The 21,233-nt window shown below is 45.0% G+C and overlaps 1 protein-coding gene across 1 annotated transcript; it reads right to left on the reverse strand.

Annotated features, from left to right (window-relative positions):
- Positions 1-3,861: 3,861 nt before the first annotated feature.
- On the reverse strand, positions 3,862-21,086 carry LOC110505436 (junctional adhesion molecule B-like). The gene is made up of 8 exons (XM_021584646.3): positions 20,830-21,086; positions 16,565-16,630; positions 16,383-16,493; positions 16,123-16,272; positions 13,527-13,714; positions 10,510-10,618; positions 9,641-9,749; positions 3,862-5,315 (listed from the first exon to the last, which is right to left on the reverse strand). Exons 1-8 carry the CDS (start codon positions 21,032-21,034, stop codon positions 5,246-5,248), a joined length of 1,008 nt encoding a protein of 335 aa, XP_021440321.3. The 5' UTR covers positions 21,035-21,086; the 3' UTR covers positions 3,862-5,245.
- Between the last annotated feature and the right edge of the window lie 147 nt (positions 21,087-21,233).

The raw sequence follows: 21,233 nt of genomic DNA on the forward strand, positions 1-21,233 counted from the left end.
ATGCCAATTGTACGCTCCCTCAAAACTTGAGACATCTATGGCATTGTGTTGTGTGACAAAAATGCTTCTTCTTCTATGGAATAAGGGTGTTTGCAACAATTAAATGTGCATTCCGCCACCTACCATGCAGGTGGATAATAAAGATCCCAAAAAGTAAAGATAAATAGAAAATCATACAAACTACCAAAAACAAAATTAACTAAACAAAATCAACCTGCTTTTCTGTAAAAACCTAATTCTAATCAAGTCCCAACACAGAAGATCCCCAGAAGCCACTTGTGAAGGCTGGACATTTCCAAGCGACAATAGTCCTTTTAGTGCTTCTGCCATGCTTCTGTCAAGTCTTGGTACCCCAAAAACTTCTTGGCTCTAGATATAATGATATCCAGACTTTGGACTTCTTAGATATTAATCACTGTGGCTATAAATGCCACAAAATCCCCCTTCTTCACGATGAATGTATCCAGATCACCCGATTGACTTAAAACATTAGCAACTGGTTGCAATGCATCCACCAACATATCTTCAACACTGTTGCCCCTTGCCCATTCAACTCTTCACCACCTCCACATTGGAGATCCATTGGAAGCCCTGATCCTTGACACCTTGACCTCCTTCACCCTAACAGGGCACTCAGGGAAGTCCGGAGTATGATACCCACCACAGTTGCAACATTTTCCAATCACAGATTTTTAAAATTCATACTTCTCCTGTCTGAAAACATTTGAAAAGTTACCATGTCCTTTACAATTTCCACACACAAATCCTCTCACGGCATACCTCACATATCCAAGCTTCACATATTCAGGTAGTCTCCTCAAACAACAATAATATTGACAGGCTTTTCTCCCTTCCATTTCCCATACGGGTCAGGCGACGTGTACTGACCACTCCTGGGATTTTATGACTAAGGTACTATATTCAACGAAACTCCAGATGTAACTCCTTGGGCAGGCGCCCTGCTCCGAAGACCAATACGTTACTTCTGACGTGGGCAATATAGCCAGATCCAGTGTACTCTGTTCTTCATCAACACAATTAACCAAAACAGGGTTAATTCTAGTCACCTTGATTGAATTCACCCTTCCCACTGGTTTCTTCACAGTCCTCGATATAACAAATGGATTTCCCAAATAAATCTCCTCGTCCAAAAAAAAACAGTCCAATAAGAAATGCATTATTGGACCAGTCCTTGTCTTCTACTACAACTTTTGCTTGTTTTGATCCATTCTTTGATTTCACTATTTTCCATTCCTTATCACACACTTCTCTTGCCGCACTTTCAGATTCAAGAACAGTCACCATTTCCTCCTCCCTCCCGGCAAACCTCCTTTGCACTATGCCACTGCTGTGACAAAACTGCACATTTTAGAGTGGCCTTTTATTGTCCACAGCACAAGGTGCACCTGTGTAATGATCCTGCTGTTTAATTAGCTTACTGACGATTGTCTTGGCAAAGGAAGAATGCTCAGTAACAGGGATGTAAACAAATGTGTGTGCAAAATTTGAGAGAAATAAGCTTGTGCATATTGAACATTTCTGTGATCTTTTACTTTAGCTCATGAAACATGGGACCGACACCTTACATGCCTTGTTTATATTTTTGTTCAGTATAGAACAGATATGACATTCAGTCCTGCAGAACTCAATTGGGCATCATGTCAGCTATATTCATTACAGACATGCCACCAGAGGTCTCTTCACAATCCCCAAGTCCAGAGCAGACTATGGGAGGCGCACAGTACTACTGTGCATAGAGCCATGACTACATGGAACTCTATTCCACATCAGGTTACTGATGCAAGCAGTAGAATCAGGTAAAAGAAAAACAGATACAAATACAGGTTATGGAACACTGTGGACTGTGAAAAGACACACACATACACATACGCATGATAACACACACTCTACACACACGTACACATGTACTGTAGATATGTGGTAGATATGACATGTAATACTTTTTATTGTATATAAGTGCCTTAAAGTTTCTGGACCCCAGGAAGAGTAGCTGCTGCCTTGGCAGTAGCTAAAGGGGATCCTTAATAAATACAAATACAATTTGCATTCCTATTTGCAAATGTTCTGAACATAGAGATCCTGTATTCTAATTATATGTTTCTGAATGTTTCACCTCAGTGAATACACACCAGATGTAATGTCTCAGGAGCCTTGGTCGAAGTCTATTGTGATGCTGCTGCCTGGTGTAACGTCTGTTTTCTCAGCGTGATGTAATACTGATGCCTCGCTAACTGTTTTCTCGTGCTGAGCGGTTCATGAAATTTCGTTTTTTTAAATTATTAAACAACTAATTGACCGATGTCGGTTGAATTACATAAATTCCATTTAATTCGTTATTTTTTGTGAACTTAACGCGCCATTTCTCTAGATATAAATAGTTTCAATAGGAAAATATTCGATTTAATTAATTGCGGAAAACGTGGTCAATGACCAGAATCCATTGCGCCTATTCTTCCCGGCTGTGGAATGTAAACACAATGACGAGAAGAATAGAGACAGTTTGTGAGGTAGTTATAGCGGATTCATAGTTGTAGCAGTCTTGAAAGAATGTATTCTCTACTTTTGAAGAACTACTAAACTATTGATGTCTCGACAGCTCTGCAGTATGGGCAGCTGTTGCAGCCCAAGGATCACTGACTACCGTTTTTGCTAGCCAAGAGCACATATATAACGTTAGATGGTTGTCTGGCTTCTATTGCCTGAGAGATGAGATTACGATTTTAAGAAATTAAATAATCAAGTAATCTGATAAAGTTATATGCTATACACAACCTAAATCTGTTATTGAATTAAAGTAATGTGAGTAAATGATGATTAATAAGTGATAAACTAACGGGCAGTCACCATCATTTGGTCCTTATTAATTGCTTTGTCCTATGTTGTTGGAGACAATGGAAAGTTTCCAATGTTTTGGCATTTGAATGTTCTCAATATTTGGCTTTGGAATTTCTATTAAAAAACTTAAATAATTGCAAGGTCATATATTCATAATCCAAATTAATATATTTTTTTACGAACCCAACCCAAACCGACCTCAATTAGCACTAATCACTCACCCCAAGCCAAACCGACCTCAAAAAAGCACTAACCACTCAGCACTACTGTATTCTCAGTGTTATGTGATGCATGGCTAATGTCTGTTTAGCAGAGGCGGGCACAGAGAGAGACAGGCCAAGCATACGTCTTAGCGGAGAGCTTGTTTGAGGCTTAATTTAACATCTGACAACAGGAGGTTCTGGCGCACAATCTGGGGGACAGTCGTCACCTCCCTCACACACACAGTGACAAGACCAAGGTCACACACACACACAGTGACAAGACCACACTCACACACGCGCATGTACACAAGCACAAGATCCCAAACATATGCACAAACATACGAGATCATACACAAATGCACACACACATAATTGAAAAAACTGAATTGAATTGATGGTCAGAAAAACATCTTATGGCCCAAACGTAGAGGCAGCAGAAGAACAATGGAACAATAAAATAAAAAATGAACACGAGAGACATTGTTTATGGACCACTAATAGATACAAGCTAAGTCTTAGCTAAGGTCTCTGTGCTGTGTTTGCCCCAGAGAAATATCCTGCTCTGTAGCACCACCTTGAGGGAACCAACTCGAAGGAGATCTGTGCATGATGACAGCTTGAACATTCAAACGTTTGTTCATTTTTTTCAACCGACTAATTTTCACCTAACTACCACTTTATCCCTTATACATTTTAAGATATTTAAAAATATAATGGGATCAGTATAAGGTTTATGGCCAAACGTATCATTTTGTCAAATAGGAGGCAACCTGTGGTCAAATATATTGAATGAAAAACAAGATATTCAGATTATTTAATAGTCACATGTGCATAGTCAGTGCATACAAACACCAGTTCAAACATGACACATCCTTCATCACACAAAAGCCCAAAACAAATACTTAAAAATTATAAGTATACAAATATCTCTGTAAAACAGCGATGGTAATATAATTCATTGCTTCTCAGTACAGTCATAAACAGCAGAATTGTAAATAAAACACACACAGAGAAGGGTACCGTGGCGAGCTTTATCATAGGTGGTGTAAGCTAGCTAAAATATGTATTCTGTTGCACATTCTCTCCATCCATCCACTGAATGTGTGTACGTGTGTGTGTGTATGTGCGTGTGTGTGTGTGTATGTGCGTGTGTGTGTGTGTGTGTGTGTGCGTGCTATACCCTCGGATCATGAAGGACTGGGTGTGTTTGTTTGTGTGTGTGTGTGTGTGTGTGTGTGTGTGTGTGTGTGTGTGTGTGTGTGTGTGTGTGCGTGCTATACCCTCAGATCATGAAGGACTGGGTGTGTGTGTGTGTGTGTGTGTATGTGCGTGCTATACCCTCAGATCATGAAGGACTGGGTGTGTTTGTGTGTGTGTGTGTGTGTGTTTATGTGCGTGCTATACCCTCAGATCATGAAGGACTGGGTGTGTTTGTGTGTGTGTGTGTGTGTGTGTGTGTGTGTGTGTGTGTTTGTGTGCGTGCTATAACCTCAGATCATGAAGGACTGGGTGTGTTTGTGTGTGTGTGTGTGTGTGTTTATGTGCGTGCTATACCCTCAGATCATGAAGGACTGGGTGTATTTGTGTGTGTGTGTGTGTGTGTTTGTGTGTGTGCGTGCTATACCCTCAGATCATGAAGGACTGGGTGTGTTTGTGTGTGTGTGTGTGTGTTTGTGTGTGTGTGTGTGTGTGTGTGTGTGTGTGCGTGCTATACCCTCAGATCATGAAGGACTGGGTGTGTTTGTGTGTGTGTGTGTGTATGTGTGTGTGTGTGTGCCTGCTATACCCTCAGATCATGAAGGACTGGGTGTGTTTGTTTGTGTGTGTGTGTGTGTGTGTGTGTGTGTGTGTGTGTGTGTGTGTGTGTTTATGTGTGTGTGTGTGTGTGCGTGCTATACCCTCAGATCATGAAGGACTCGGTGTGTGTGTGTTTATGTGTGTGTGTGTGTGTGTGTGTGCGTGCTATACCCTCAGATCATGAAGGACTGGGTGTGTTTGTAGTTCTTGGGCTGCAGAAAGGGAAAGGCGTATCCATCAGTTAACTAGACTGGTTACTATTATTACCAACTCACTCAACAACTCAGGCTTATCAATACACTGGTGTGGTCAACAACTGCTCAAAGAACAGTCCAATTTAAAACAAGACCACTGCTCAACTAAGTTAATACTGACAGTACAAGGAATAATTACCGTTCCTGATCAACAACAACAGGGAATGGCAACACACTCACATTTCTGGTGGGGGGAGGAGGTGGACTGTAGAAGTTGGTGCAACAAAAAAACAGAGACACACACACCACAATGAATGAATGTATTTTTCTGTTAAGAAGAGTTATGACATTGAGAGTCTCAGCCATGTATATCAGTGGAGGCTACTGACGGGAGGACAACTCATAATAATAGCTGGAACGGCATCAAACACATGGAAACGATATGTCTCATGTATTTGATACCATTTCACTAGTTCTGCTGCAACCATTACCACAAGCCTGTCCTTTTTTTACCTCTACTTAACTAGGCCAGTCAGTTAAGAGCAAATTCTAATTTACAATGACAACCTACACCGGCCAAACCCGGACGACACAGGGCCAATTGTGCGCCGCCATATGGGACTCCAAATCACGGCCGGTTGCGATAGCGCCTGGGATTTAACCAGAGTGTCTGTGATGATGCCTCTAGCACTGAGATGCAGTGCCTTAGACCGCTGCACCACTCGGGAGCCCAATTAAAGTACCATATACAGTTGAAGTCGGACGTTTACATACACCTTAGCCAAATACTTTTAAATTCAGTTTTTCACAATTCCTGACATTTAATCCTACTAAAATGTCCCTGTCTTAGGTCAGTTAGGATCACCACTTTATTTTAAGAATGTAAAATGTCAGAATAATAGTAGAGATAATTATTTATTTCAGCTTTTATTTCTTTCATCACATTCCCAGTGGTTCAGAAGTGTACATACACTCAATTAGTATTTGGTAGCATTGCCTTTGAATTGTTTAACTTGGGTCAAACATTTCAGGTAGCCTTCCACAATAAGTTGAGTGAATGTTGGCCCATTCCTCCTGACAGAGCTGGTGTAACTGAGTCAGGTTTGTAGGCCTCCTTGCTCGCACCGGCTTTTTCAGTTCTGCCCACAAATTTTATATGCCATCTATTTTGTGAAGTGCACCAGTCCGTCCTGCAGTAAAGCACCCCCACAACATGATGCTGTCACCCCCTTGCTTCACAGTTGGGATGGTGTTCCTCAGTTTGCAAGCATCCCCCTTTTTCCTCCAAACATAACGATGGTCATTTTGGCCAAACAGTTGTATTTTCTTTTCATCAGACCAGACGACATTTCTCCAAAAAGTACGATCTTTGTCCCCATATGCAGTTGCAAACCGTAGTCTGGCTTTTTAATGGCGGTTTTGGAGCAGTGACTTCGTCCTTGCTGAGAGGCCTTTCAGGTTATATCGATATAGGATATAGTTTTACAGTGGATATAGATACTTTTGTACATGTTTCCTCCAGCATCTTCACAAGGTCCTTTGCTGTTGTTCTGGGATTGAGTTAGCACTTTTCGCACCAAAGTACGTTCATCTCTAGGAGACAGAATGCGTCTCCTTCCTGAGCGGTATGACGGATGCATGGTCCCATGGTGTTTACACTCCCAAGGATGAGCCAGACTTGTGGAGGTGTACAATTTTTTTTCTGAGGTCTTAGCTGATTTCTGTTGGTTTTCCCATGATGTGAAGCAAAGAGGCACTGTGTTTGAAGGTAGACCTTGAAATACATCCACAGGTACACCTCCAATGGACTCAAATGATGTCAATTAGCCTATCAGAAGCTTCTAAAGCCATGACATCATTTTTATTTATTTTTTTCAAGCTGTTTAAAGGCACAGTCAACTTAGTGTATGTAAACTTCTGACACACTGGAATTGTGATACAGTAAGTGAAATAATCTGTCTGTAAACATTTGTTGGAAAAAATACTTGTGTCATGCACAAAGTAGATGTCCTAACCGCCTTGCCAAAACTATAGTTTATTAACAAGAAATTTGTGGAGTGGTTGAAAAATGAGTTTTAAAGACTCCAACCTAAGTGTGTGTAAACTTCCTGCTTCAACTGTGTATATATATATACATATATATATATATATATATATATATACAGTGCCTTGCGAAAGTATTCGGCCCCCTTGAACTTTGCGACCTTTTGCCACATTTCAGGCTTCAAACATAAAGATATAAAACTGTATTTTTTTGTGAAGAATCAACAACAAGTGGGACACAATCATGAAGTGGAACGACATTTATTGGATATTTCAAACTTTTTTAACAAATCAAAAACGGAAAAATTGGGCGTGCAAAATATTCAGCCCCTTTACTTTCAGTGCAGCAAACTCTCTCCAGAAGTTCAGTGAGGATCTCTGAATGATCCAATGTTGACCTAAATGACTAATGATGATAAATACAATCCACCTGTGTGTAATCAAGTCTCCGTATAAATGCACCTGCACTGTGATAGTCTCAGAGGTCCGTTAAAAGCGCAGAGAGCATCATGAAGAACAAGGAACACACCAGGCAGGTCCGAGATACTGTTGTGAAGAAGTTTAAAGCCGGATTTGGATACAAAAAGATTTCCCAAGCTTTAAACATCCCAAGGAGCACTGTGCAAGCGATAATATTGAAATGGAAGGAGTATCAGACCACTGCAAATCTACCAAGACCTGGCCGTCCCTCTAAACTTTCAGCTCATACAAGGAGAAGACTGATCAGAGATGCAGCCAAGAGGCCCATGATCACTCTGGATGAACTGCAGAGATCTACAGCTGAGGTGGGAGACTCTGTCCATAGGACAACAATCAGTCGTATATTGCACAAATCTGGCCTTTATGGAAGAGTGGCAAGAAGAAAGCCATTTCTTAAAGATATCCATAAAAAGTGTAGTTTAAAGTTTGCCACAAGCCACCTGGGAGACACCAAACATGTGGAAGAAGGTGCTCTGGTCAGATGAAACCAAAATTGAACTTTGTGGCAACAATGCAAAACGTTATGTTTGGCGTAAAAGCAACACAGCTCATCACCCTGAACACACCATCCCCACTGTCAAACATGGTGGTGGCAGCATCATGGTTTGGGCCTGCTTTTCTTCAGCAGGGACAGGGAAGATGGTTAAAATTGATGGGAAGATGGATGGAGCCAAATACAGGACCATTCTGGAAGAAAATCTGATGGAGTCTGCAAAAGACCTGAGACTGGGACGGAGATTTGTCTTCCAACAAGACAATGATCCAAAACATAAAGCAAAATCTACAATGGAATGGTTCAAAAATAAACATATCCAGGTGTTAGAATGGCCAAGTCAAAGTCCAGACCTGAATCCAATCGAGAATCTGTGGAAAGAACTGAAAACTGCTGTTCACAAATGCTCTCCATCCAACCTCACTGAGCTCGAGCTGTTTTGCAAGGAGGAATGGGCAAAAATGTCAGTCTCTCGATGTGCAAAACTGATAGAGACATACCCCAAGCCACTTACAGCTGTAATCGCTGCAAAAGGTGGCGCTACAAAGTATTAACTTAAGGGGACTGAATAATTTTGCACGCCCAATTTTTCAGTTTTTGATTTGTTAAAAAAGTTTGAAATATCCAATAAATGTCGTTCCACTTCATGATTGTGTCCCACTTGTTGTTGATTCTTCACAAAAAAAATACAGTTTTATATCTTTATGTTTGAAGCCTGAAATGTGGCAAAAGGTCGCAAAGTTCAAGGCAGCCGAATACTTTCGCAAGGCACTGTATATATATATATATATATATATATATATATATATATATATATATTTATATATCTAATTGTCCTGTTCCTCTTCTTTCTTCATGCTTGCCAACAGAGGAGCAGGAAGGAAGCAGGTCAGTATTTCAGACAATCATTCTGTCAACTTCTTATTGTGTTTCTGATGTGTATGCATGTTATAGTTACACGTACAAGAGGTACAGTTTCACACAACATACACACATATATATATATGTATATATATATATATACATATGTTCAAACCTATATATTTATATATATATATATATGTGTGTAAGTTGTGTGAAACTGTACCTCTTGTACGTGTAACTATAACATGCACACACATCAGCAACACAATAAGAAGTTGACAGAATGATTGTCTGAAATACTGACCTGCTTCCTTCCTGCTCCTCTGTTGGCAAGCATGAAGAAAGAAGAGGAACAGGACAATTAGAAAATATTTTTCATTGTAAACTGGGTAGTCTGAGCCCTGAATGCTGATTGGCTGACAGCAGTTGTATATCAGACAGTATACCACGGGTATGACTAAACACTTATTTTTACTGCTCTAATTACGTTGGTATCCAGTTTATAATAACAATAAGGCACCTCGGGGGTTTGTGGGATATGGCCATTATACCACGGCTAAGGGCTGTATCCAGGCACTCCGCGTTGTGTTGGGCCTAAGAACATCCCTTAGCCGTGGCATATTGGCCATATGCCACACCCCCTCGTGCCTTATTGCTTAATTGTATCAGTCGGCCACAAGCACATATAGTCTGTGTGGTGATGTACTCACCCATTTTGCAGCAGCCCTGTCAATGGAAGACACACATCCAGGCAGCATATGAGGATGAGCAGGAAGAGGCCTACAGCTCCGGCTATCAATGTCGTCATGCTCAACGGATCTGAAGGAGAGGGGACAGAGGGAGAGAGGGATGAAGAAAGGGGAAAGGGGGATGCCTAGTCAGTTGTACAACTGAATGTATTCAAATGAAATGTGTCTTCTGTGTTTAACCCAACCCCTCTGAATCAGAGAGGTGTGGGGGGGCTGCCTTAATCGACATCCCCGTCATCGGCACCCGGGGAACAGTGGGTTAACTGACTTGCTCAGGTGCAGAACGAAAGATTTTTACCTTGTCAGATCGAGGATTCGATCCAGCAACCTTTCGGTGACTGGCCCAATGCTCCTACACGGCAGAGGGGACGGGAGTCAAGAGAGAACAGAGAGAGGCAGAAAAGTAAAGGATGAGGGATGATTGGAGAAGGATGAAGGATGATTGGAGAAGGATGAAGGATGATTGGAGAAGGATGAAGAATGATTGGATAGAAGAGATGAGGAAGAAAAGAAAGAAAGTGTTCCAATTTCCACAAACCCACAAACATTCTAGAGCACACACAGACACACACACACAGACACACACACACAGACACACACACACAGACACAAACACACAGACACACACACACAGACACAAACACACAGACACACACACACAGACACAAACACACAGACACACACACACACAGACACACACACACAGACACACACACAGACACACACAGAGACACACACCCAGACACAAACACAGACACACACACACAGACACAGACACACACACAGACACACACACAGACACACACACAGACACACTGGATTGTACGTACATTCTATGACCTTCATGTGATGGGCCACAGAGCTTTTGGACGCCCCCACCCGATTGGAGACTTCACAGCGGTATTGGCCTGAGTCGGCCTTGGACACACTCTTAATCTTCTGCTCCAGAGACACACAGAGAGAGGAGAGAGGGGGTGAGGACAGATAGAGAAGAGAGGAAGCGAGGACAGACAGAGTAGTGAGGTGGTGAGGACAGACAGAGTAGTGAGGTGGTGAGGGCAGAGAGAGAAGAGAGGGGGTAAGGACAGAGGGAGGAGAGACGGAGTGAGGACAAAGGGAGGAGAGACGGAGTGATGACAGAGGGAGGAGAGACAGGGTGATGACAGAGGGAGGAGAGACAGGGTGATGACAGAGGGAGGAGAGATAGGGTGATGACAAAGGGAGGAGAGACGGGGTGATGACAGAGGGAGGAGAGACAGGGTGATGAGAGAGGGAGGAGAGACAGGGTGATGACAGAGGGAGGAGAGACGGGGTGATGACAGAGGGAGGAGAGACAGGGGGATGACAGAGGGAGAAGAGACAGGGTGATGACAGAGGGAGGAGAGACAGGGTGATGAGAGAGGGAGGAGAGACAGGGTGATGACAGAGAGAGGAGAGACAGGGTGATGACAAAGGGAGGAGAGACGGGGTGATGACAAAGGGAGGAGAGACGGGGTGATGACAAAGGGAGGAGAGACGGAGTGAAGACAGAGGAAGGAGAGACAGGGTGAGGACAGAGGGAGGAGAGACAGGGTGAGGACAGAGGGAGGAGAGACAGGGTGAGGACAGAGGGAGGAGAGACAGGGTGAGGACAGAGGGAGGAGAGGCAGGGTGAGGACAGAGGGAGGACAGAGGGAGGAGAGACAGGGTGAGAACAGAGGGAAGAGAGACAGGGTGAGGACAGAGGGAGGAGAGACAGGGTGAGGACAGAGAGAGGAGAGACAGAGTGAGGACAGAGAGAGGAGAGACAAAGTGAGGACAGAGGGAGGAGAGACAGGGTGAGGACAGAGGGAGGAGTGGAGGGAGGAGAGACAGGGTGAGGACAGAGGGAAGAGAGACAGGGTGAGGATAGAGGGAGGACAGAGGGAGGAGGGACAGGGTGAGGACAGAGTGAGGACAGAGGGAGGACAGAGAAAGGAGAGACAGGGTGATGACAGAGGGAGGAGAGACGAGTGAGGACAGAGGGAGGAGAGACAGGGTGAGGACAGAGGGAGGAGAGACAGGGTGAGGATAGAGGGAGGACAGAGGGAGGAGGGACAGGGTGGGGACAGAGTGAGGACAGAGGGAGGAGAAACAGGGGGATGACAGAGGGAGGAGAGACAGGGTGATGACAGAGGGAGGAGAGACAGGGTGATGAGAGAGGGAGGAGAGACAGGGTGAGGATAGAGGGAGGACAGAGGGAGGAGGGACAGGGTGAGGACAGAGTGAGGACAGAGGGAGGACAGAGAGAGGAGAGACAGGGTGATGACAGAGGGAGGAGAGACGAGTGAGGACAGAGGGAGGAGAGACAGGGTGAGGACAGAGGGAGGAGAGACAGGGTGAGGATAGAGGGAGGACAGAGGGAGGAGGGACAGGGTGGGGACAGAGTGAGGACAGAGGGAGGAGAGACAGGGGGATAACAGAGGGAGGAGAGACAGGGTGATGACAGAGGGAGGAGAGACAGGGTGAGGACAGAGGGAGGAGAGACAGGGTGATGACATAGAGAGGAGAGACAGGGTGAGGACAGAGGGAGGAGAGACAGGGTGAGGACAGAGGGAGGAGAGACAGGGTGAGGACAGAGGGAGGACAGAGGGAGGAGAGACAGGGTGAGGACAGAGGGAGGAGAGACAGGGTGAGAACAGAGGGAGGAGAGACGGAGTGAGGACAGAGAGAGGAGAGATGAAGTGAGGACAGATGGAGGAGAGACAGGGTGAGGACAGAGGGAGGACAGAGGGAGGAGAGACAGGGTGAGGACAGAGGGAGGAGAGACAGGGTGAGGATAGAGGGAGGACAGAGGGAGGAGGGACAGGGTGAGGACAGAGTGAGGACAGAGGGAGGACAGAGAGAGGAGAGACAGGGTGATGACATAGGGAGGAGAGACAGAGTGAGGACAGAGGGAGGAGAGACAGGGTGAGGACAGAGGGAGGAGAGATAGGGTGAGGATAGAGGGAGGACGGAGGGGGAGGGACAGGGTGGGGACAGAGGGAGGACAGAGGGAGGACAGAGGGAGGAGAGACAGGGTGATGACAGAGGGAGGAGAGATGGAGTGAGGACAGAGGGAGGACAGAGGGAGGAGAGACAGGGTGATGACAGAGGGAGGAGAGACATAGTGAGGACAGAGGGAGGAGAGACAGGGTGATGACAGAGGAAGGAGAGACAGAGGGAGGACAGAGGGAGGAGAGACAGAGTGAGGACAGAGGGAGTGAGGACAGAGGGAGGAGAGACAGGGTGATGACAGAGGAAGGAAAGATGAAGTGAGGACAGAGGGAGTAGAGACGGAGTGATGACAGAGGGAGGAGAGACAGGGTGATGACAGAGGGGAGAGACAGGGTGATGACAGAGTGAGGAGAGACAGGGTGATGACAGAGGGAGGAGAGACAGAGTGATGACAGAGGGAGGAGAGACAGAGTGATGACAGAGGGAGGAGAGACAGGGTGATGACAGAGGGAGGAGAGACAGGGTGATGACAGAGGAAGGAAAGATGAAGTGAGGACAGAGGGAGTAGAGACGGAGTGAGGACAGAGGGAGGAGAGACAGGGTGATGACAGAGGGAGGAGAGACAGAGTGATGACAGAGGGAGGAAAGACAGGGTGATGACAGAGGGAGGAGAGACAGGGTGATGACAGAGGGAGGAGAGACAGAGTGATGACAGAGGGAGGAGAGACAGAGTGATGACAGAGGGAGGAGAGACAGGGTGATGACAGAGGGAGGAGAGACAGGGTGATGACAGAGGGAGGAGAGACAGGGTGATGACAGAGGGAGGGTGTATAGTGTGATGTAACATGCCTTTGATCAGGCATCTGAAGCACCTCCGTTAGGTGTTACTCACCAGTGTTCCCGTGTCAGTGTCCATGCTATAGACGATGTCAGGGGTGTGTGTGGCGCTCAGGGCCTTGTTGTCTTTGTACCAGAGGAAGGTAGACGGGGGCACACTGAGTTTGTCCTTACAGTGGAGCTCTACACTTGTCCCAGACAGCACTGAGCTGGGCACCTCACAGAACGGGGTGTGGGGGGGCACTGGGGAAGGAGGACAGGAATGCCAACACACACACGCATGTACACGCACGCACACACACATGTACACACTGTGAGTAACACGTAACGGAGGTGCTTCAGATGCCTGATCAAAGGCATGTTAATGACCTTACATCACACTATACAGCCTCCCTCTGTCATCACCCTGTCTTTCCTCCCTCTGTCATCACTCTGTCTCTCCTCCCTCTGTCATCACTCTGTCTCTCCTCCCTCTGTCATCACCCTGTCTCTCCTCCCTCTGTCATCACTCCGTCTCTCCTCCCTCTCTCATCACCCTGTCTCTCCTCCCTCTGTCATCACTCTGTCTCTCCTCCCTCTCTCCTCACTCCGTCTCTCCTCTCTCTGTCATCACCCTATCTCTCCTCCCTCTGTCCTCACTCTGTCTCTCCTCCCTCTGTCCTCCCTCTGTCCTCACCCTGTCTCTCCTCCCTCTGTCCTCACTCCGTCTCTCCTCCCTCTGTCATCACCCTGTCTCTCCTCCCTCTGTCATCACCATGTCTCTCCTCCCTCTGTCATCACCCTGTCTCTCCTCCCTCTGTCCTCACCCTGTCTCTCCTCCCTCTCCTCCCTCTGTCATCAACATGTCTCTCTTCCCTTAGTCCTCACTCTGGCTCTCCTCCCTCTGTCATCACCCTGTCTCTCCTCCCGCTGTCCTCACTCCGTCTCACCTCCCTCTGTCATCACCCTATCTCTCCTCCTTCTGTCATCACCCTGTCTCTACTCCCTCTGTCGTCACCCTGTCTCTCCTCCCTCTGTCCTCACTCCGTCTCTACTCCCTCTGTCCTGACTTCATCTTTCCTTCCTCTGTCATCACCCTGTCTCTCCTCCCTCTGTCCTCACTCCGTCTCTCATCCCTCTGTCATCACCCTGTCTCTCCTCCCTCTGTCCTCACTCTGTCTCTCCTCCCTCTGTCCTCCCTCTGTCTCTCCTTCCTCTGTCATCACCCTGTCTCTCCTCCCTCTGTCCTCACTATGTCTCTCCTCCCTCTGTCATCACCCTGTCTCTCCTCCCTCTGTCCTCCCTCTGTCCTCACTCTGTCTCTCCTCCCTCTTTCCTCACTCTGTCTCTCCTCCCTCTGTCCTCACCCTGTCTATTCTCCCTCTGTCCTTACTCCGACTCTCCTCCCTCTGTCGTCACCCCATCTGTCCTCCCTCTGTCGTCACCCCATCTGTCCTCCCTCTGTCCTCACCCATCTCTCCTCACCTCACTCTTCTCTCTGTCCTCACTCCTCCCTCCACTCCTTCCTTACCTCCTCACCCTGTCCTCACCTCCTATTTCTGTCCTCTCTCCTCACCTCCTCTCTGTCCTCACTTCTCACTCCTCTTTGTCCTCACCTCCTCACCCTGTCCTCAACTCCTATCTCTGTCCTCACCTCCTATCTCTGTCCTCACCTCATCTCTCTGTCCTCTATTCTCACCTCCTCTCTGTCCTCACTTCTCTCTCCTCTCTCTCCTCACCTCCTCACCCTGTCCTCACCTCCTATCTCTGTCCTCACCTCCTATCTCTGTCCTCTCTCCTCACCTCCTCTCTGTCCTCACCTCCTCACCCTGTCCTCACCCCTCTCTCCTCTCTGTCCTGACCTCCTATCTCTGTCCTCACCCCTCTCTCCTCTCTGTCCTCACCCCTTTCCTCTCTCGGTGACTGTAATAGTCACTTTAGTAATGTTTACACACTATTTTACTCATTTCATATGTATATACTGTATTTTAGTCAATGCCAGTCCAACATTGCGCCGTCTTATTTCTTAATTCCATTCTTTAACTTTTAGATTTGTGTGTTTTGTTGTGAATTGTTAGATACTACTGCACCGTTGGAGCTAGGAACACATTTAGCATTTAGCTGAACCTTAATAACATTTGCTAAATATGTGTATGTGGCCAATTTGATTTGATTTGACAACACACAAGACAACTGTGTGTCTCAGGTAGTAGAGCATGGTGCTCACAACGCCAGGGTTATGGGTTCCAGTCCAACACGGGAACAGTACCATGATAATACAAGTATGAACATATTTGATTTGATTTGATTTGACAACACACAAGACAACTGTGTGTCTCAGGTAGTAGAGCATGGTGCTCACAACGCCAGGGTTATGGGTTCCAGTCCAACACGGGAACAGTACCATGATAATACAAGTATGAAAGTATTTGATTTGATTTGATTTGACAACACACAAGACAACTGTGTGTCTCAGGTAGTAGAGCATGGTGCTCACAACGCCAGGGTTATGGGTTCCAGTCCAACACGGGAACAGTACCATAATAATACAAGTATGAAAATATGTGCACTCACTACTGCAAGTTGCTCTGAATAAGTGTTAAATTACTCAAATGTAAAGGCACAGGATGGGTGGATGACATTGTTACTAACACACAGACACAGCAGCTCACCCAGTACGTTGAGGGTGACATTGACCTCTCCTAGGTTTGTGTGGTCTGCTGGTGCGCTGACCTCACAGCGATACAACCCAGAGTCCTTCTGGGTAACGGCATGCAGTGTCACTGTTGCGCCCTCGATCTTGGCCCGACCTGCAAAGGATCCTGGAATACCACAAGGACCAAAGGGTTGTAGAGAGAGGAGAAACATGTGAAGAGGGGAAGAGATGGAGGAGAGGTAGGGGAAACGAGGTAGAATGAGGTCTAGTAGTCACCGGTGAATTTTCCATTGAAATAAACAAAGTGGATGTCCTTCCCTTTCTTCTTCCACTCAATACGAGGGTTAGTCTCCTTCTCTGTCTTGAACTGACAGGACAGCACAGCATCTGAGAGAGAAAGAGATGTGCAGAAACAGCTCATCAACTGTCACAATTCATCCCTTCTCCTCCTCTCTTACCTGTGTTCTCGTGGACCTCCATTTTGGCCTCACTGGTGCTCACTGTCAAAGAGAGGGAGGCAGGACCTGAGGGAGAGAGAAAGAGAGAGAGAGAGAGAGAGAGAGAGAGAGAGAGAGAGAGAGGTGATTTACAAGTAAATAGTACGCACAGCAGCACTGAATGTTAACTATTTGTAGTGTCATGACGTTGCCCTCTTTGGGTACAGCAGGCACCATCCCCACCATCTCTCTGTCTCCTATAACCAGGCTGCTGTGGTCAGAGAGGTTGTAAATTCCTGGAGGAGATTATCTCCTCATGGCCACAGTATAGAGAGAGAGAGAGTTTTCATAGAGAGAACAAAGGAATTTCTTCCACCTCTCAGAACTTGAGATCTGAACAACATTTATGTTCTGGAGAAGGTATAAAAGATTGGTGAAGAATCCAGCTACGAACTGGTCCGTTTGGCACAATTTTGTGAAACTCGTGGGAGGCAATACAGCCTCATTACCATAACGCTGTTTATACAATAGCCTCAGATATGAGGCTTAAATCTAATTGTTGTATAAGATGAATGAGTGAGGATGATACTGTTTGTGAAATTGTGTAATGTGATTTTGGACTGTTTAATGAAGGAAACTCCAATTCCCTTTGGAGTTGAACTAAATCAGAGGACCGCCCATGAGCACAGTTATGGTCTTGCGTCCTGGGACAGGCCCTTTTCTGCTCTTCTGAATCAAACCCCCACCCGGGTTTTCTATCGCCAGACCATGTTTCTCTCAATTACGAGAGGACTAAGGTTGAGACCAGCTTACCTCAATAACGAGAGGGCCAAGGTTTGAGAGGAGACCATAACCCTAAGGTTTGAGTAGATGGCTGAATCTTTTTACCATACCACGTGGCTAAACTCTTAGACTATTGATACCGACAGAATAAGAACAAGTCTTTGATATTAATTACTAGTCTGCAGCTAGGAATTCGGTATCATTGAACGCGAAGACCGACAACCGCCGAAACATCTATTCCATAATGACATGAATGAATGTCATTCTGAACTATCCATTCTAACAACGACAGAGAGAGGGCGGACAGACTCCAACAGAAACAAACTTTTCAACAGAGATCCCGACGACACACTGAGCGTAAATATGTTAATTGATTGCAATTATTCCCGAATGAGTGAGCGTTCATGTTCATGTTCCTTCTAACTATCTACTGTTTGTTTATGCATTTTTGTGAATTACTTAGTTAGTAAATACATGATTTAAGACTATTGATGTATAGATGACTCATAGTCATCTATATGAATGGAAAGAGGTAAATAATAATATATGGAATGAGACTAACATGAGGTAAATAATAATTAATTCATTCGAAGACTAAGTGATCAGATATTCAAATATCTGAAAGTTATATTAGGAAAATTATAACTTTATAATCTGAATATTTTCCTTGGTGCCACGACTTCCTAGTTAATTGGTGCGTTGTGGTCAGAAATGCATCGTCTCAAACAAACATCCGGTGAAAGTGCAGAGAGCCACATAAAATGACAGAAATACTCATCATAAATATTGATAAACTATACAAGTGTTTTCATGGAAATATAGAGAAACTTCTCCTTAATGCAACCGTTGTGTCAGATTTCAAAAACGCTTTACGGCGAAAGCACACTTTGCGATTATGTTAGCTAGCCACAGAAAAGCATACAGCCATTTTCCAGCGAAGGAGTGTCACAAAAGTCAGAAATAACATTAACATTAATCACATACCTATGATGATCTTCATCTGGTCTAACTCTCAGGTCTCCATATTAGACAATAAATATATGTTTTGTTCGATAATGTCCCTCTTTATGAGCAAAAACCACCTTTTTGTTTGCGCGTTTTGTCCAGTGCAGAAGGCGCGTGCACTAATTCCAGGACAAAAAGGTTTTTTAAAGTACAATAAAAGTTAGTAGAAACATGCCAAACGATGTTTAAAATCCATCCTCCGGTTGTTTTTGTCATAAATAATCAATAATATTTCAACCGGACAAAAGCTTCGTCAATAGGAAAGGAGAAACAAGAAAGGCACGTTCCCGATCAGGGCACATGACTGATGAATGGAGAATTCCACTGGTCACTGACTGAAAGTGCTGTATCTCCCTCATTTTTCAGAGTAAAAGCCTGAAACAATGCCTAAATACTGGTCACATGTAGAGGAAGGCACAGAGCTTGTGAACTGGGTCCTAAGTCTTTGTATGGTGGATAGGCTTTCAATGGAAAAACAGCCTTTCAAAATAATAGTACATCCTGGTTGGATTTTCCTCGGGTTTTCACCTGCCATATCAGGTCTGTTACACTGACAGACATTATCTTAACAGTTTTGGAAACTTTAGAGTGTTTTCTATCAAAATCTACTAATTATATGCATATCCTATATTCTGGGACTGAGTAGCAGTTTAATTTGGGCATGCTTTTCATCCAAAATTCCGAATGCTGCCCCCTACCCTAGTGAAGTTAATGATGCCAAAGACATGACAGTAGCAATGTTTCTAACTTTCTGAAATGCAAAGTTAAACATTGATTCAGCTGATATTTGTGCTACACGGTGCAGATTGGGCTGAGGGGGGTACTTCAGAAGATATTTGTTTGCGAAAGAGCCGACACAAAGCCAGACACAGGCAAACAGCAAGACACACACACACACATTGGAAACACTCATTCACACACCTACTATACACACTCACTAACACGTGTTCATGCTCACTCCCGGCGTTAACACACAGAGAAAGAGAGAGAGAGAGAGTAGAGGTAGAGTAAACCCTCAGAATGTACAGTATATGACCTGGTGCCTGGTGGTACCAGCAGTGTGTAGGAGTGTGTAGGAGATATAGAGGTGATTGATGACAGCCTGTCAGACTACTGCTAGACCTGATTGACCTTCACACACACACACACACACACACACACACACACACACACACACACACACACACACACACACACACACACACACACACACACACACACACACAGTAGCAATGTTTCTAACTTTCTTAAATGCAAAGTTAAACACACACACACACACACAGTAGCAATGTTTCTAACTTTCTTAAATGCAAAGTTAAACACACACACACACACACACACACACACACACACACACAGTAGCAATGTTTCTAACTTTCTTAAATGCAAAGTTAAACACACACACACACACACACACACACACACACACACAGTAGCAATGTTTCTAACTTTCTTAAATGCAAAGTTAAACACACACACACACACACACACACACACACACACACACACACACACACACAGTAGCAATGTTTCTAACTTTCTTAAATGCAAAGTTAAACACACACACACACACACACACACAGTAGCAATGTTTCTAACTTTCTTAAATGCAAAGTTAAACACACACACACACACACACTAACATATGAATACACACTGCTGAAACAACATGTAAATATCAACACAGACGAACACACATCAACTGGCAGATGATTTGTTTTTACACTCTCTCTCTCGCTGATTGATTCAACTAGAAGCATGGTCATGGTAGTGCTATCGACAACATCAAACAGGGAGATCAGCCTGCCTGCGCTGGGCATCAGAGAGGTTGGCTCTCCAGAGCCCTGAAGCCCCTTAGTGGTCTGGTCTTTCATCAGCCTCTGGATCTCTGGAGCTCTGGGTCTCTGGGCTTGAACAGCATCAGAGGGTTTAATGTAAACCAAAGACCTGTATGATTCCAGAACCAGTCCTCCCAATCCCAACGCACGCCCAGCCCCTAAACACATTTACACACTACACACACACTTCACCAAACCTGACTGTTGAAAGTGTGCTCGGAAACGTACAATACATACATAGCCTGCATACACACACATACACACACACACTCACACACACACACACACACACACACGCACACGCACACACGCACGCACACATACATACATGCGCGCGCACACACACACACACACACACAGCTTGAGAGGCGCTGATGCAGTGCATAATGGGTACACTAGAAAAATGATGTTTAACCTGACGTGCAAACTGCCTCTTAACTTACTGTCATTACACAAATTACATCTATTTTACAATGTAAAAATACAACATCTGAAATCATCACACATCAACACTATGGCATGTATGATGCTATTGAATACTCCTCTCCTGCATTAGTATAAAGGCTATAGTTGGTATGATTGTTCATTCACTCCCTTAAAAATGATATTTTTAGACAAAATATCCGTTAGGGATAATTCAGAAAATAAAAGGCTACTCACTCTGTGACAAGAGGAGTAGAAGGGTGAGAGACAAAATCCCCTTGCTGTCCATAGTTCTTGCACACGACTGAGCAGTGAACTGAAATATCCTGGAAATGCTCTTGAGCGTCTGAGAACACGCTCCACACGAGACTGATGAAATTCCAGAGATTTGAGAAGTTCTTGAAGTTTTCCATGTGCGCGCTCCCGATGGAGACCATCTCATCTAGCGGAGGAACTCAGGCGCGCGCTCACCATGAAACACGCGTCTGTGGTTCGTGGTGGGCAAACGTTTTGCTCTCGTAGAGGATTTTACCGCATATGTATCTCTAATGTGTATTTCGGCCAAAGTATGGTAGGCTGTAAACGGCTATATACGATGTTATTAACTGGACAAATTATAAACCGTCACAACACACCACACA

Source organism: Oncorhynchus mykiss, chromosome 3 (genome assembly GCF_057628025.1).
Source record: "Oncorhynchus mykiss isolate SJ-2025 chromosome 3, ASM5762802v1, whole genome shotgun sequence".
Classification (NCBI taxonomy): Eukaryota; Metazoa; Chordata; class Actinopteri; order Salmoniformes; family Salmonidae; genus Oncorhynchus; species Oncorhynchus mykiss.

Bases quoted from the DNA above. Each gene is read 5' to 3' on its own strand.
- LOC110505436 (XM_021584646.3), bottom strand. From the start codon at position 21,034: ATGAGATGGTCTCCATCGGGAGCGCGCACATGGAAAACTTCAAGAACT. The intron at 16,273-16,382 runs GTGACTACTAGA...GTGGTATTCCAG, and splicing joins TTTCAATGGAAAATTCACCG to GATCCTTTGCAGGTCGGGCC. The intron at 5,316-9,640 runs GTGAGTACATCA...CAACTTCTACAG, and splicing joins ACAGGGCTGCTGCAAAATGG to TCCACCTCCTCCCCCCACCA.